The 18,143-nt window shown below is 49.7% G+C and overlaps 1 protein-coding gene across 1 annotated transcript in view; it reads left to right on the top strand.

Annotated features, from left to right (window-relative positions):
• The first annotated feature begins 7,137 nt into the window (after positions 1 to 7,137).
• LOC122383485 (glycine receptor subunit alphaZ1-like) overlaps positions 7,138 to 18,143 on the top strand; it is a 46,919-nt gene continuing 35,913 nt past the window's right edge. The window contains exon 1 of the mRNA XM_043369987.1: positions 7,138 to 7,245. Within this exon, the coding sequence (XP_043225922.1) occupies positions 7,184 to 7,245 (62 nt within the window). The 5' untranslated portion in view covers positions 7,138 to 7,183. The remainder of the gene's footprint in view (positions 7,246 to 18,143) is intronic.

Genomic DNA, 18,143 nt, shown 5'->3' with positions numbered 1-18,143 from the left:
GGACGATAAACATCTCAATTTCGGCCGTGTGCTGCAGAGCTGGTGAACTGACAAAAGTCGGGGCAGCATGAAAATATACTGCAAAGAAGCGCAGAAAACTTTTTAAAAGTTTCCTGTTGTAAAAACACAAAACAAGACGGTCACCTGGTCAGAACAGGATAAGGACGGTCACCTGGTCGGACCAGAATAAGGACGGTCATCAAGTCAGCGGTCAAGATAAGGGCGCCGCCACCTGGTCAGGCCAGGATAAGGACAGTCAGCTGGTTTGAGTCGTTAGACAAGACCTCGACTTCAGAGGTCCGATCTCCGATCTATTGATTTGTGAGAAGCCTAATCTGTCATCGAACCTTGTGTTGCAGATGTGTAAATGACTCGTCATCATGCCGCAGTTAGGGGGCTTAGGACATTTTTTCATAAAACGTCGATTTGATAGGCCAGTAGAGATAGGCTTGTGCTCTATCTCTAAACGTCTCCAACTTAAGATATTGGTATGCTTAGGCCGAATGGCATCCCTTCGCTACCGCTGGGTATGGAAATTTAGCATGGATGACTAGCAGCTGAATTGGTACAATAGAAATTGAACTAGGGTGACCCGCGTGCTCCGCAACGCGAAAAGGGATATTTTCGATCGGCGGGTGTTCGGTTGTTCTTGTGTCTGTTGGGTTATCTATCCATTTCGGTCGATTGCTTTTTGACGGCTAAACGTTTTGGTTTGTGGAAAAAATATCCACCGCATCGAGGTGCCCGTGTCTGATAAGCATGCTTTCCACTTCAGAATCTGTCAAATGTGCTTTATAATTGAGGTGCGTAGTTTCAAGACAAATTAAAGGCGTAGATAATTTTCACTAAAAATCGTTTTGCAGAGGTTTGAAACATTTATGTTTTTAAGAATACTGTTGCTTGTCATGCAAACGTGATGATTGGATCTTGGAGAGAATTGAATGCTCTTTCCAATGATAGCATTTTCAATTGTCAAACTTATCAGGTTAAGCAGCAAATCCCGTGTAACTTTTTAGTGGCACATTTTGGACAAATACCATTTAATTCAGCGATTTTTTCCACATTGTTTTTGATCAATTAGCTTTTCACAATTTTACCGTGAGAGACGGTACATTTTTATTGCTAATAGGCGCTGTTTCAACTCATTCCGTCTGACGATCACCTGAAATTAATATAAATTCCAAAATCCGCCCAAAACGTCCATTTTTCAAAAGAAAGTGTCCTCCCCGGTGCACGCGGCGCGTGCCAACCCCTGCACCGCACACCATTCGATAGCCCGTTCGATTCTCTAGGTACACGATGCTGTTTTCTCCGTGCCGATCGGGCGCACGGCTACCGAGATATTGCACGGGGAACGGACCCGTGTCGGGCAAATCTAGCCATTTTCGCCCGTTTTTGCCAGCCGATTTATACATGTTAAGTCTATGACGCGAATTTGCACTTTTTGGGCACGCGCCACGCGCTCGCTATCGATCCGATCGAGCCGAGACCGCTCAAAGGCACGTTGTCCATCCTTGTTCTATAACTTGCGCAAATTTCAGCGCGGTAGGTGCAACGGTGTGATCTGTAACCCGCGCTACGTAGCACCATGTCGCGACCTCGGTTACAGACAGAAACTACGTCACCTCAAATAGTAATATAGATTGGTACAAGGCCCTACACGCCGGGCAACAGTAGATAACACTTATTTTACCCGCGCCCCACTGGGGGGGGGGGGGGCTATTCATAGCCCCCTCCCGTTTTTCTACTTTCAGTACTTTCGGCTGCATCAATTTGACACCTTGTGTCAAAATATGAACTTCGTAGCTACCATAGGTCGGCCGGAAATGACGTCAGAGTGACGTCATGTTCGGCCGATTTCGACGCAAAACATTGAACCACGGCAATCGCTCCCAAGAGCTCCGTTTTTAAAACCCTATTACCAATGTCTTTGCATGAGACGACTTAAAATAGACTGCACTATCAAACTGTTATCTCAGATTTTCAAAATTGTGAAAATTTTGAAAAATACCTATATATTTAAATTCAAAAGTTATATTTTTTATCTGTTTTTCAAAAAGTTTTTGACTTTTCGAGGAAAAAAAAACGGAACATGTGATAGAACATGCTTATGACGTAGGTACCTACTCTAGCAAGTTCTAGCCAGCTATCTTAAAAAATGGCCAAGTCGACGCATCATAGCAAAAATTTCACGACTATAGATATTTCAAATCAATTTTTCAGTACGTACCTATTTGACATCGTACACCAATATCAATAGCACCATCGTGTTCCTGTGCTCAAATTGCATTCGATAGACACATTTTTGTTTAAATTTTCAAATTTAAAATATGACCTTTTTACCTGAAGTTGGCCTGACCTAAGCTAAATTCAACTCACAATGACCTCGAATGACATAAGCGACATCGAATTCGAAATCTATGGCCTAAATGGACCATAAAACATGTGTCACGTGACCGATGCATGACATAAAATTTCCGTGACCTGTGATGACCTGACCCTGACCTGAAAATTAAATTACAAGTTTGGTACCCTCAGGGTATCTAAAGCATCTGTTAACGAGTGTGTAAACCACAAATGAGCCCGATCCGACTTGTAAGACGGCGGCCAGAGCCCAAAATTTGAATAAGTCAATTATCGACTATTTTTACTTCGACCTGACCTGTGACATCATCGGTGACCTTGAGGTCAATGAAATTAGGTTTCCTGCGACAGTTTTTCCGGGACTATCAGATGCTGTTTGAATTTCGACGATCGGCCCAGTAGTTTCGGAGTTAGAAGGGTGGCTATGAATATCCCCCCCCCCCCCGTAGGGCGCGTTATAGGTACGCAGACCCCAGTGGGGGATATTGAAAGTGATTTCCAAAACACGTTAAAACCTTAAAATCAATCAGCTTAGAATTTAGATGGCAGGTTACGCAGATCGTCTTCCTTTGCGTGTACATAAGTGCATAGTGCACTAAGCAGAAACTATCGGATAGCTGATGTCTCCGAGCCCCCTGAAGCTAATTAATTCGTATTGCGATTACGTCCGGACCATTGTCTTGGGACGCTTTCACATTCATTTCGTCTGACGGTCCCTTCTATAATTTGTTCCGTGAATGTGTTACTTCTGTCTTCCATGGCAGCGAGCATCGCAAATTAGACAATGACACAGCCGAGAGTTATGAATCATAAACCGTGCAGACCAGCAATGTGCTGGATATGCTGTCGCTGAGCTGCGTTTTCCCTTGCGTTGAAGAGAAGCTTCATCAAAGCTTGATGGGTCCCCATTTCGCTGGGAATGACCGCCTGTTCGTCTGACTGCCGGCGCACATTTTCTCCGAACGACCGGTGCATCTTTTGGTGGGCCATCACGTGCAGCTGCTGCCGGGGGCCGCGGTGATGAATGAAGCGCGCCCTGGGGGGGGGGGAGGGCGATATGTCCTCAGTCACCGGCCCCAGAGGTGACGATAACAACTCACCTCTACTAAATACGCCCGAATGGCGAATACCTTTACTGAGTCCCCCCCCCCTCCCGAGCTGTGATCAAGAAGGAAGCTTACCTATGCTTACAATTGTTTTGCGTTTATGTCTTGATTCGAGCATAAACGCAATTACTGATTCATAAATTTTGTTTTGGTAGTATACGGCTCAGCCATCGCTCTGAGCCTGAAATGAAATCCTTCTCTATACCATTACTTAGAGCTAACATACGACGAGGAGCGGAGCGCTGTACACAGCGCTGTAAGTCTAGTGCTGCCAAGGTGGTCTAATTTATTTATGCCGGTGCTCCTCCGCTGTTTGTGCGCGCCTCTCCAGCAAACTATTCTCGTCTAATGGATGATTCGTTTTAGAAAGAACAGCGTGTAGCTGTTTAACGACGCATGTAAGCGCGTAGTCGTGCAGTGAGCGCTCTGCCTCTGTGACTTACTTACTGTAAAAATTAGTGATCTTCCATCTGCTGAACTCAATAGCCAATCGAAGACAGTAAATTGTCCTCTGCCCATGCGTTTAATTAACACCATATTAACACTGTAAAGCACCAAGAGCAAGAAATTAAGATGCAAACTTTCGACTGAATTATCACCAGGTTGAACAATTTCATTCGTGCTACAAATGTTGAGGATGACGACCTCGCAGAATCGCCATTGGGTGAGCTTTGCTTTTGTCGGGACGTGAGCAATTTGTCTTCCTAGAAACCCAAGCTGAAATTTGCATGGCATCTTCTGCAATGTCTACGCTCCAAAACTCCTACATCGTTGGCAAAGTATTAGCCACTTCCGCTTTCGACAGATTACGGGGAACATGTGATATAACAATTGGAGCATCCCGATTTGATCATCGAATGTGCGCCGTCTAGCTGCTAGCCCTGCATGTGTATGGTATACTCAGGCGATTCATCCTTATCGCTAACTAAGTGCAGTTTTTTTAGCGTCTGCGGGTCAGTGAGGACTGAGGACATATGTACTACATATGCCATATTATATTAATCTACATAATATACAATCTACATATTATGTAGATTGTAGATATATAGGAGACCAGGCAACTGTGCAACATATTATTCGATTTTGCGGCTCGCAGCATCGTATTATAATATAGCATCTAATTATTATGTATAGCCCTTTTCGCGACGGAATATTGTTCAGTGGACATTGGATAGTGGCAGGGGCTCCGCCACAGGGGGGTACGCGGGGGTCCGGACCCCCTCAATAATTTACCTGGGGGGTACAGTACCCCCCAATATTCCGAATAACTATAAGCATGTTTTCGCATAAGAATGACTAAATCATTCACGGAATGTGTTGAAAAATTTAGAATGTGTTGACAATAGCAAAGCTAAGGAATTTAAGATCTAGAAATGTAGGGATCCCTTAAAGTGTTGTGGCACACGAAGTGCTCAACTCTCGCCGACCTATATGTACGGGAGTGCCATTATTCTACCATTTTGTTATTACAATGAATGCGTTTAAGATTGCTATAGGATTAGCTAAGGCCTAAGCATGCCAGAATTCGGCTATAATTTCGTGAGAGAGGCCCAGCTTGCAGTACACCTCCTAGACACAATACCCGCCCTAAATGAGCTTCAAATCGATCTGCGAATCCCTTTTCCATGAAAGGTCACCCGATAGTGTTGGGGGAGGGGGTTAAGCCGGTCTTTCGAGCACCGTATTACTCTAAGCAGCCTCACACCGTTCTGAGGTAATCTGCAATAATCTGCACAGGACTCTGAATGCAGGTCGGTAGAGATGCATCTAGAAGTCACAACTCTTACAGGATCCCCTGCATAACCTGACCTTTGATTCAATTGCAGCATTTTGATATCCATTTTCATGTCAAGCTAGGTCACTCTCTGATCACAGACTGAATGTCAGTCTCTAAGGACTCCATACTGCTATATGTATGTATGAGGGCAGGGCTTTCAAATCCCTTCAACGACTCCTAAAGCCCTGCGCTTCCCTTTAACTACGGGGTTAGAGGACCCGGCACTGGCCTAAGAGCCTACATAGATATCTGAGCGCCTGTGCAGGTCCTTGAATTCTCAAGCCCATACCAGTCACTGAGAGCCTAATGCGTTGTCTGATGGCTAGCACCGCCCTTGGAACGCGCAACAGCGGCCTCCATTCCTCAAAGGGACAGTATCACCATTTTGATGAAATTTGACATTGCATAGGCCCCACCTTTCTGGTCCGGAAACTGAAGACCGATCCTCGAAGCTCCACACCGTTATCCCGCTATCGCCGCTCAAAGTACGAAAGGTGTACCACACTTTGAATCGTGCTTCACTATCTTCACTGTTTAAATGTTTGCGCCGTTTTGAATTGACCGCCAGTAATAAAACTTTTACCCTGGTCATTTCATCAAATTTTATAAAGCCAAAACGTTTTTCGCACTTATTCATCACCGTTAAATTCATTAAATAGTCGTAGGCAATTTCCGCTGTTTCCTTCGGATTCTAGCGGCTCAACAAAGGAATTCCTCCAGCCTGAATCACAATCTCCCTCCAATGTATGACGTTTATCACGTGATTGTCACGTGATATTTTCTCCCATTGTCAATTGTCACGTCCAATTGTCACTCCCTCCAATTGTCACGTTATATTTTTATAGGCAATACCTAAGGCTACCTCTCCCTAAGGACAACTCAATCAGAAGAACGACCGCGTAAGCGTAGCGTCAATAATGTATTATCTGCGCCAGTTCTGTAGTAATTTTGCATGCTTCCAAACTGGCGGCCATGCTTGTATAGTGGTGGTTCGCTCATGAAAATGAATCATGAAAATGAAATGTGGTTGCAATATTTTTCACCGAGTTCGGTCCTCAAACTATGTTTTTCTGATTCAGAAAAATAAGAAATGCTAGTAAAAAAAAAATCAGCTCCATACACGGATTTTTTTTTCGATGATACTGTCCCTTCAAGAACGTTGATTTGAGAGGCCGCCATGTCGGTGTCAATGGGCTCCGCTTCTCCGTTTTCGATTCCTTGTGCAAATTTAACCTTGGTTTTTCGGTTTAAAGCAGAATTCTCCCGATAAAATTATTAAGTTTTTTTAGCTCTAGAAAAAGCGGCAATTTTTCATCATCTTCGGGAGCTGCAGGGGGGATGGGGAGGGTGAATTCGCCCAAAATACACACCCTGGATCCGCCAGCGAGCTTTTGTATTATGAGTCGGACCCCCCCAATCCCAAAACCGTGGCGGAGCCCCTGGATAGTGGTCACTTAATTTGATCCGTTTGATCCGTTTGGTAGCTGATAAATAACAGAAATTGTTTATTACATAAAGGAATTTTCACCTTTCAAATAAGTTGTCTATTGTTTTTCTCCTCTGCTTTCACAATCAATCAAATAGGCACCCGATGTCCTATCGTGAAATAGGCTACCTGAACTAAATGGGTAGGCATCGACAAAATGAAATGTAACGTCTTAAACGGTAGACGTGATATGCCTTATATGGGGATGGTATTCAGGTAGTCGTAAGTAAGTAGGATTATTTAGGTGTTCATTACCTAGTATGATAATATTACTGCGAGTGCAGCACCTATTCACTGTATCCAGTGGCGGTGCGCGGTATGCGTCGGCCCGGCGCGCGCAGGGGTCGGTTGCCGGGCGGAGCGGGCCGGGCGGCCGGCGGCGCGGGGTCGTCCAGTGGCGGCGGTGACGGCAGTGGGTCAGTGTGCTCGGGTGCCCCTCCCTCGCCGAGGATGGTCCGCACCGTCGTGGCTCTGCTGCTACTGGCCGCCATCAGCCCTGCACTGCCCCAGAGGTGGGTGCCGGTTCCGATCGCGGCGACACCGTCCCCCTCGACCGGTCGTGAACACGACCTCCGGAATATCATATTGAACGGGATGATAAGAATGCGTGAATCTTGAAAATGCACGGCTTATGCGCCAGTTGAAACAACGATGGTGTCCATGGAACGTGTTCGTGCCTGCATGCGCTTACCGCACATAACTACATGAATTTCGACGAGCGCATAAAACGCCGGATGATGCGACCCGCTTGACTCTCGAGTACCTTGATTGCGGTCTTTTATAAGGGCGACAGACTGGACTGTTCATCAGGTAATATTTCTCGGTGCGTGTGATGAGGAGAATTCCAATTGTCTATGAGACCATACATACACAAAGGTTGATTTGACCACATAAAGTCGATGACTGGTAAAGAGGCCGTAGCAAAACATATTAGCCTGCAGTCCTAAAACCACACCTAACTATGCAGGTCTGCTCGGCACTGGCGCTGTCCGTCCTATGCAGTCGGGTATACGGGGGCAGAGGTGGCCGATCTCCCAGGGAGCGGCACCACTGGCCGCCGGACCGAACCCCGGGGGGCGAGCACCAGTCTCTGAGGCTCGGCGGTATCGGCCCGGCCAAATTACATACACACTGCAGGCGTCAATACGAACACGGCACGCGACGCACCTCAGACGGGCAGCGCAAGGAGGTCCGGGGTGGCTGCCACTTTCTAGACGCCAGAGCTCACAGTGCTTTTTGTTTTCCTGCTTTACAATACATATGGTGACCTAGAATATAACCGTTATCAGTCATCTAGCGAGTTCTAGAAGATTTATAAACAAAATGAAAAAGTTTTAAATCAAATAGTTATTTTTAATAGTTCGATACCGGACATGACAAAAATAATCAGCGCAAAAATAGTGAAAATAAAATTAGTTCAGTTATAGTTCAGTCAACACCAAATTGACGGTTTTGATATCATTCTGGAAGACAGCTTGCGGCAATTCATGATTGACTACGCATACTTCTATCAAACAAGTGCCCTTCCTCTCTAACAAACCCTCTGTACTCTGTATCACGAAGCCATTTAAAAGCCAAGGAGGTGGTCAAGGTGCCCAGCTCCAGTACCGACCGCCCACTTCAACCCAGCCTCCGTGCCCACGGGCCCATTCCAGCCCATCTCCAGCGCTGTCCGACCATTCCAACTCAGCTGAGATTCTGACGGACAATCCCACTCCCAACCTCGGTACTGACAGACCATTCCACCTCATATTCGGTACCGAAGAACCATTTCAACCCTCCGATACCGACGGACTATTCAAGCTCAGGTCCCGTACCGTCGAATCAGCTCCGGCAAAAAGTGACTTATTTAGCCCAGCTCCGGTGCTATCGGGCCATCCCAGCCCACCTCAGTATGGTGCAGGGCCGGCGAGGTGCCCGGGCCGCGGCCTGTATGACGTCACGGCCGTTGGACCCGCCCGGCCGGAGCTCCGTTTTCTGACTCGGAGCTGACCGGCGAGTGTTTTCTGTTGAGCCATCCACTCGTAAAGTTGCGTGGTCTGGGTGATTCTGCGGACAGCGCGGACTGGTCTGTCTGCGCTGAGGCGATAAACGGCGGCTGTATGGACGGCGGTCGGAGGGGCGGCCGGCGCTCAGCGGTCAGCCGTTAGCGCAGAATGGGCGACCAAATGGCAGCGGTTGTCTGCCAGGGTGGGACGGAGGCGATTGGGCCGCAGCTGAACAATGGTGGAGAGGCAACACATAGCGCCGAGGGACGTCGAGAGGTTCGTCGTGCACAGCAAGGCGCGGGTATTTAGAGCGTACTATTACGCTAAATATAATTTTGAACTCAAATGTTTTACGACTATGTATCAATTCAAAATGCATGCTTCTTCGTACGGTGTCTTGGAAAACAGTTCCATCAATAAATTAATTTTAGTGCTGACATAAGCGTATTATATTTCAGTGCGTAACAGTTCATCACATTTACGAACAAAGAGGCGGGTCTTTATTTTTCTCGTCCGCACCGTCTCGGGTTTTCGGTCCCCCGATGAGCCCGCTGACAGAGCTCGATTAGGATAATGCCCATCCGGTTCTCACCTACACAGTCGTCTGAGACACATCCGAAATGAGCTCCGACGGTCCCCGGACGGGCTCCGACGGTCCGCGGCGGGCTGCTGAGCACACAGGACGACTTCTGGGATAGGTCCGAAGACCACTCACCAGCTCCTGTTATCGCTGCCAGACAGGCCGCAGGGACAGTGGAATCGTTTGCTGAAACTGTAATGATCGGCGATATAGGCTGCCTTATGCTTCTTCAAGGGACAGCTTGTGCAGTGGGCACAGTGTATTTTTATGTTGCCTTGGATGTCGCGGCTAGCATGTTAGTCGATCCAATACAAACAGAGAGTCTGCTCGGTTTCAGGTCTCCCCGAGCGACCGACCACTCTACCAACATGAGGCGAAGGCTAACGGGCCCACTTATCCCCCATCGCCCCATATCCCCGTATCCTGCCCTCCCGACGGTCGAGTGCTGTAGTGTGCGCGAGGAGGGCAGTGAAGGCAGAGCGAATGATCGGCCCGGTCAATTACTGGCCGGCTAGCTGCGCTCATTGTGGCCGGTCCGGTGGCGAGACACAGCGCGGCGGAAACGGTCTCTCGGCCGGGCCCGCTGGGACTGGCCCATTGTGGCCGCCACCCCGTCCAATGACGGGCCGTGCAGGGGGATAGTGACTGCGACCCAGCCCAATGAGCGAAATAATGCCTCGAGAACTGGAGGAGGGCACCAGCGAGTGATAACGCCGGTGAGGCGAGCCGACCGGCAATGCCGACTTTTTGTGCTGAAAAGAGAAGCTGTATCTAAATTAATTGGCCCAAACAAATAGCAAAGGATGAAAGAAATCAGGTGGCTTGCTCTGAGTCATGACCCTCAATTTCAGCCCGATTTTGCGCCATTTTCCGATAATTATCACGTCCCCAGCCGTCAGTGCTGCTAGAGCAAGTTGGCATACCTCTACTAGTCAAACAGCAGCATGGCAAGTTCTTGCTTAAAGATCAACTGTAAACGCCCCATGGCCTAACGTTTCTCTGCTGCGGAGCAGGTCCATTGGCAGGCGTGACGAACCGCATGGGCCCCAACATGTAGAAGCTGTTACGGAAAGTTAAAAGAAGTAGACATGCTAAACGGCCCATGCTCCCGGAGCGTAACTTTGAGTGTGGTCGCTTGGGGAGTCCAGATATAGGGGCTGGACGTGCTCTAGCACATTGTGGGAGCATTTTGGGTGATGCTCCAGCCAACTTGTGAAAACTGAATGCCAATTTCGCCTATTCTATCTGGTTGCTAATACTATTTCAACTTTGAGCGCGATCGGTTCAATTGTTATAACTGAAATTAGGTATCACCGGCCAGAATTTGACTGGACGTGTGCGCTGTCTCGAATTTCTGCCGAGACGGTAGCACACTGTGACCAACGACATTATGTTAATCCAGTTAGCCCCGAGCTGTTTCAAATTACACAACCTAATTTTCCGATGGGCGCCTCTACGCCTCTAGCCTATTACTTTGTTTCTTTCGAGCGTCGACAGCAGTAGAGATTCGCAGCCCAGTGCGTAGCCTTCGCTTGATTTATACTAGCTAGTAGAATGAACGCACTTCACACTCTTAGTTAACCGACGTGCTTATGAGCCTTTGTGTTGAATGAACCTGTGCATAAGCTTTGGACCCTTTTGTTTTAACCTCGTTCGCACTTTTGCCTAAAAAAGAATAAATCTCTTTGATTGATAAATCGTCAAAAAGCAGGCTGTCATCGCGTCTCCAAGGAGCCCGAGCGGAAAATCACTATAGCCCCCTCCGCTCGCCCCCCCCCCCTTCCATAGGCAGGTATAATGATGGCTGCAATCAGCCGCTCCGATTGTGATCTGATGGCGGCGATATTGGCGCATTTGGCTGTTTGTCGCCGGTGCGTCGCGCGTCGTCACCCGTGCGCCACACATCGTCAGCCACTGATGGGGCGATCAGTGTCGGGCGCGGGCTACTAGAGCAAACACGGCGGTCAGCGCCGGCAAAAACAGCGCTCCCCGCTCCCTCCCGACCCACCAATTCCACACGCGCATTACTGCCTCCTCCCCTATCTCCCATTCTTCCTCCCTCTTTCTCTCCTCTCTCTCCCTCTATTTCTCTCTCTCTCTCTCTCTCTCTCTCTCTCTCTCTCTCTCTCTCTCTCTCTCTCTCTCTCTCTCTCTCTCTCTCTCTCTCTCTCTCTCTCTTTCTCTCTGTTTCTCTCTCTCCGTCTCCCTCTCTCTCTTTCTTTCTCTTTCTGTCTGTCTGTCTCTCTCTCTCTGTCTCTCTCTCACTCTCTTTCTTTCCCTCTCTCTGTCGTTCTTTCGGTTACATAGAGTCAGTTTCCGATTTGTTAAACTAGTGATACTCGCGTATAATGAGTAGAGTATGTCTGTTTTTTTTTTCCAAAGCAGACGGCCGTCCAAACTTCCAATCATCTATCGTGTAAGTCTGAAACTTTGAACTGTGGATTCTAGAGCTCTACTGGTCTAGTGTGGCCATGTTAATCAACTCACTTTGTTGTTTATTGCTTTTTCAGCCAAAAATGCAGCTCAAGCATTTTGGAATGATTGTGTCGGCGGACGGCGGTGCGAGGAACTGCGGACAAAGAGCGACAGTATTTTATTCGTACATTTGAGGAGCCTGAATCCGGGGCGGCGCTTTGAAAGCTACCTCGCAATAAATAGCGGATCAACAGGCAGCCGCTATTCGGAGAGGCGTGATATGGACATTCCTCTTCCCTCTCTGCTGAATTTATAACGTCTGACGGAGCGAGCAGCGGCAGCAGTAGACCGCCAGGCCTCGCGCCGCGCGAAGGCTCACCAAAGATATTCGAAGTGATTGAACGGACGTACAGGAATATCAATAAGGTGCACGTGAAAAGCAGTTCAATGCATGCGACGATTTTGTGAAGCATACGAAGTGTAGTTTATTAGTGTGTGTTGTAACTTACTGGCTGCTGGGAAATACCTATCAAAGTGTGATATAATCTTCACTGCCAAGGTGATGCGGCGCGGCAGACAGTCTGCTCTGCAGGGAGACCCAGACAGGGCGAACTCTACATATTCGCATTTCGCACTGGGAAGACAACGGGAGATGGGACAGGACTCTCGTTGCTGAGAGACCGCAATTCAATTAGCTACGGGACTGTATGTGTAGGTGCGTTATTCAAAGTGTTTTTTTTTTCTTCTTTTTATGGGAGAACACTGAGGCCTCCAGACAGGCCCCTGATGTCAGTTAAAGCGGCCTCTCCTACGAGCGGAGGGTGCGAGATCTGAGTGCGAGGTACTTACCAATGCTATCACCTGCTATCAAAACCTGCCATCACCACATGATAGCAGACGGGCATGAAAAACGGGCAAAGTTTTCTATTACCAGTAAAACACCTTTTGGGCGAAGAACGAGCGAGCGAGATAGTGAGCCCTGCATGTGCGGAAGGGCGAGAGGGTACTTCCAACGGGCTTGCGCAAAGCACCCTTCTAACCGGTCGCTAGCGGTGTACCAAATTTGGACGCGATCGGCCCAGCCGTTCCTGAGATCTGGAAGCGGCATTCTGCACGTGCGCACGTGCAAACGGGGTCCAAACTGACTTTTGCACGGCACCCTACTAACCGGTCTCCAACCGTGTACCAAATTTGAGCGCAATCGGCCCAGCCGTTCTCGAGATCTGGAAGCGCCCCCTGCACGTGCGCACGTGCAGTAGCACCTTAACCGCAACACATGGGAATGCAATGCCTGGTGGGTGCCTACCTGTATGCCAAGTTTCAGCGAAATCGCCCCAGTAATTACCGAGTTATTAAAATGGGAGCAAATTTGACACCTCTTATTGTTGTATTTTGCACGTGCACTGGGGGTGACCCACATGCATCGAGAGTATCCTATTTTTGGTAGAAAGGATGCAGCTACCCTATAAAAATTACCGCAAGTCAATCGTCCAAGCGGCTGCTGAGATATGAGTCTCCCAAAATCACTACTTTTGCAAAACAGCTTGAACACCCTTGGCTTTTCACGTGGCACGCATAGGCGCGGGAGCCGGGGGGGCAGTGGGGGCAGCTTGCCCCCCCAACTCTGGAGCCGTGGGGGCGGTGCCCCCACAGCTTTGAGACGGAATACCACACTTTTTTTGCAAATGTTTTCTTTTTTTGTTGAAAAATCCGAGGGGTGAAAAATAAGTGGCCTAAAACCGGTGAGAAAACTAGATTTGGGGGTACCCTAGGTTAATCTCTATTATGGTGTGCCCCCCCAGTCGGAAAGTAGTTCCCGCGCCCCTGGTGGCACGTGCCACGACGGTCACTGAGAATTATCAAAAGTAGTCAATTACGGGGTAGAAGGGATGGGGCTACCCAGCATAAAAGACCGCAGGCCAATCGGTCCAGCGGTTGCTGAGATATAAGCCTCTCAAAAGCGTTACAGGCCGGGCCGGGCCGGGCCGGGCCGGGCCGCTCATACTGAGATTTTTCCGTTATATTGAAAAGACTCGCTTCGCTCGCTGCGCTCGCTCGCTCGTAACTATATTTATGTGTAACATATTTACAAAAAAAAAACATATGGCCGCTGACGCTGTTTAAAGGGACCCTCCCACCTTAACATCAGATTTGAGTTGAGATAGCCAAAATGGGGTCCCTGGCTTACAATTACCGGTTTCGGCACTCACAACATCGAGAAATGCCTTAAATCGGAAATATTGAATTTCAAAATTGCAGCATTTTGATTCAGAGGGGCTAATGTATAGGAATGCCCCTCTGAATGTGTGACGTCAGCGCAGATATCTAACGATTTTTAAATGTTTGACTAAAACGTTTTGTAGCACGCGGTGGTATATGCTACTTTGCGCGCAACAAGTGCCGCACTTTCAGCTGCTAAACTATTGCTTGCAAATAAAGTCGCTAGGAACAGCGGAGATCCCAAAAAGTAAACAAAAGTAAAAGTCTAATATCTTGAAAACCGGTGAATATTTTTCGGTGAAATTTGGTAGAGATTCGTTTTCGCTCTTTCTGAACCGAGCGACATCACTTTCATGCCAATTCATAAACTTTTTTGAAGGTGGGAGGGTCCCTTTAATGTGCTGTATGTATATCGAATAGTCTGGCTCGTGTGTCATTCCGCTTTCCTAGCCACAAGGGTGGCTAAACGTTCATTGCTATTAGTTATTTGGGAGATTGGTCTCATACGAATTTCCCTTTTGCGCAATGGCTAGTGGAATCTTTCGCTCGACGATCACAGCTTCGTCAAGACACTCATGGCCAGCAGTCAACTGACATATGGTCATCGGGTAGATAAATGTTTGAACCACTTTCAACACGGTATGTAGGCAGCTCCACATAGCTTGAAAACCAAAGGCATCTTTTCTTTTAACCCTCGCCGGCCGAGGGGGGGGGGCGGGTGCCGCCCCCCCATAGGGTTTTTTTCGCGATAGCTCCGAACACGCTGGCGATAGAGAGCTGAAACTTGGCATACCTGACCTTTGATCCAAGCCGCGTCTTTTGACACCAACCGCATTTTTGGGTCAGGTCAGGTCACTGACCTATGACGTCATAAGTGAACCTCTGCACGGTCTTCAGATGTCGCAACTTCGCAACGCCCTCACTGCCAGAGGAGATGTCACAGGGAAATGAAACTTGCAGGATCTAGTATCCATTATGAGTCCCACAACTTGTATATCTCGGATTTTTCCTAAAGGTCATATGAGGTCAGGTCATTTTCGTGACCTCACCATTATAAGTCAATGGGGAAAAATGAAAACTGCTATTCTGGCGCCGGGAACGATCTCCAACTATCTCAAGCACACAGAATCGTGATTTGATGCACTCCTTGCAAGGTTAGATGCGTCACTTTTGCAATGTTGACCTTGCGTGACGTCATTTATGACGTCATCAAGGTCATATTAGTTTTTCGTCAATAACTCTTGATCAAATTGAGCTAGCGAGTCGGGAAAGCCACCAATGGACTCAGGAAGACCTGCCGAATCGAATGATATGCGACATGACCTCTTTCGACCAACTTCGTGACCTGGGGGTGCTGACCTGACCTTGACCTGAGGTCAACACCCCAAGTTGACCTGACCCGGACAAAAAGTATATCATTCGACGCGCCTGAGCGAGACGAACACGATGCTGCCAAAATCGGCGCTCTGCGGCCGTTTTTTGCGAAGTTATTGACCAAAAACTGAACCGTACCTTGGGGCACTTGACCTGACCTCAGAGGTCACCGGTTGACCTAGGACCTTAAAATCGGGTATCAATCTCTGCGTCTCGTAACGGCGCACACGCTCGTTTTTTCCGCGACGCGCTAGCTCCACCAGGGGCGAAACGGCGAGGGGGGGGTCGTACCCGCCCCCCCCCCCTCGGCCGGCGCGTATGTAGAAAACCAATAGGTCCGGCGAGGGTTAATCGATTATCGCATGCAATTAAAATTCGTAATTTATCCTAGGTAGGACCTAAATCATAAAACTGGCATTCGCGTCCGTTGAATACAAATCCGTGTTCATCGCTAACGTCACACTATGCGTCTAATTAGTTTTCAGTCTTTGAATAGACAGGCTTATGGCGATGAAAAGCGATGGAGGTATGAAAAGCTCGTGCTACCCTTGCTCTGTTTTATCAAGACAATGCGACCACAAGCCAGGGAGCGACAGCGGGAGCATAAAAATGCGCCCACAAACCGAGAGGAATAGGCGTCGGCTGCGGCGAAGCTCAGCTGTCGCCACAGCCGGGCCATTCGTCTGTAAATAAAGGCGGCACCAGTCGCCCGGCCGACCGGAGCTGCCAACTCACATCTCTCACGGACCCCTGGTCCTCACCATCGAGCGGCGGTGTTCGGTCAGGTCACCGGTGAGGCGCGCCTGTTCTGCCTGCACCTGACCGGACCCACGCCGCGCCGCCCCCATCCATCAGGGGTGAGGTCGGTGAGGTGCGGCCCGCGGACACCCGGCGGGGACTGACGACAGCCGCCGGCCGCCATATTGTGCGGCCGCAGCGAGTTATTGCCGTCCCTCCACTCTCGGCGGCGAGCGAGACTCAAACGCAGCCGGCCGCGGCAATAACAGCCGCCGCCGACTGCAGTCTGCAGACGGGACGGGTTACGGCTGCAGGGGAGAGGAAACGGGACACAGGCACAGCTGCTGGGGGGACAACAGGACACAGCTGGTGGGAGACAGCGAGACGCATCCGCTATGGGAGACCACGAGATGGGGTTTAAGCTGCTGGGGAAACAACATAAGGGGCACAGCCGCTGGGAAGACAACAGACACGGCTGCTTGGGAGAGAAAGGGATGGTGTTTTATATGAGGAGACAACAGCAGAGACACAGCTGTTGGGGAGACAACGGGACGGGCCGCTGCTGCAATGGGAGGAAACGGGATACAACTGCTGGGTGAGACAACGGGAAGGGCTACAGCTGCTACGGAGACAACAGGTCACAGCTGCAGGGGAGCTGACGAGGAGACAGGGGAGACACAGCTGACGTGACACATCTGTACTGTCGAGGACACCGGGGCCAAGCACTGGAGGAGCACCCCAGGCTGCTGTTGAGATGAAACACCTCCGGTGGGACTGCTTGAGAGATACGAAGAAACTGTCGATGAATTGATATATGCCTGCTGTTTTCCCAGTTGGTCAATTGACCGATTACCAAGGGGAATTTTAACGGCCAGAGACGGGCAGGTGTGGCGAATAACACTGCGCTGCAGAAAACGGAACCGGGCAGAGTTTCACACTCTGGAGCAGAAAACAGCAGCCGTCTTCGAAGCCTACCCTCCAAGAGGCCATAAATAGTGCAGCCATAAACCTTATCGGAGGGTCACAGGCGCCGCCCACCCGTGATTTCCAGCGGTGCTGATCCATCCATCTTTGGACATCGGGAAACTTATCAGCGCTGTGAGAGAGCGGAAGCTGATGCCACTGTGAGGTGGCAGCTGTCAAACGGTCGTGCCACTATGAGACGTCGGCTGTCAATATGAGGCCGTGTCATTGTCTGTAGCACTGCCAGGCCTTGTCACTGTGAGGCGGGCCGGTGAGGTCATTCTGCGGCCCCTCTGACCGGTCGGTCGCCACATTCCCCCATACCGCTGGTGTGGGCGGCCGTGACCCGTGAGACCCGAAAAGTCAGCCGGCCGCCGCTCCATCTATCCTCATTGGCAGCGCGGCGTGCCGCTGCCGCCGGCGACCGAGCGAGCATGATGGGCGGCCGGCGGACCGGGCGACCAGGCCGCCCTGGACCGCACTGGACCGCATTGCCTACTGGGCGGCACTGGACCGCCCTGTACCGCAATGGACCGCACTGCCTACTGGGTGGCACTGGACCGCCCTGTACCGCAATGGACCGCCCTGGACCGCACTGGACCACATTGGACGGCACTGGGCAGCACTGGACGGCCCTGGACCGCACTGGACGGCACTGGGCCGCACTGGACGGCGCTGGACGGCACTGGACACCAGGAGCTGATGCCACTGATCCCACTTACCACACAGGCCTCTTACAAAGGTCTCTTACCACACTGACTTTTTCTGAGCCTAGCATCCCGTCAGAGTGGCAGTCTTGGACTTCTGAACGTCGCCTCACTGTAATTTTGTCACGTTTACAGCAGCCGTTTTGATCTTGTGACGCCTCTTAGTTCAGTTATTGGTCGGGGGCGACACGGCACGAGAGCAACCCATGTTGCCGGTCCTCCGGATTATTTCTCTGGGCTGGCCTTCTGGTGCCGCTGACCCTTCGCGTTGTTCGTGCATTGGCGCTGCTGAGTGGTGGTGTTGGCCTTACAGGCTGGTCGCTAGTGCTGGTCCTCCACGCCCGTTGCTGGTGGGTCTCTGTTGACTGTCCTGTTTTCCTCTATTGCTGGTCCTCTAGGCTAGTCGCTGTGCTGTTTATCTGAGG

Source organism: Amphibalanus amphitrite, unplaced genomic scaffold (assembly GCF_019059575.1).
Source record: "Amphibalanus amphitrite isolate SeventyFive unplaced genomic scaffold, NRLGWU_Aamphi_draft 000164F_arrow, whole genome shotgun sequence".
In the NCBI taxonomy this organism is placed as follows: Eukaryota; Metazoa; Arthropoda; class Thecostraca; order Balanomorpha; family Balanidae; genus Amphibalanus; species Amphibalanus amphitrite.
This window is presented reverse-complemented; position numbering and strand designations above follow the sequence as displayed.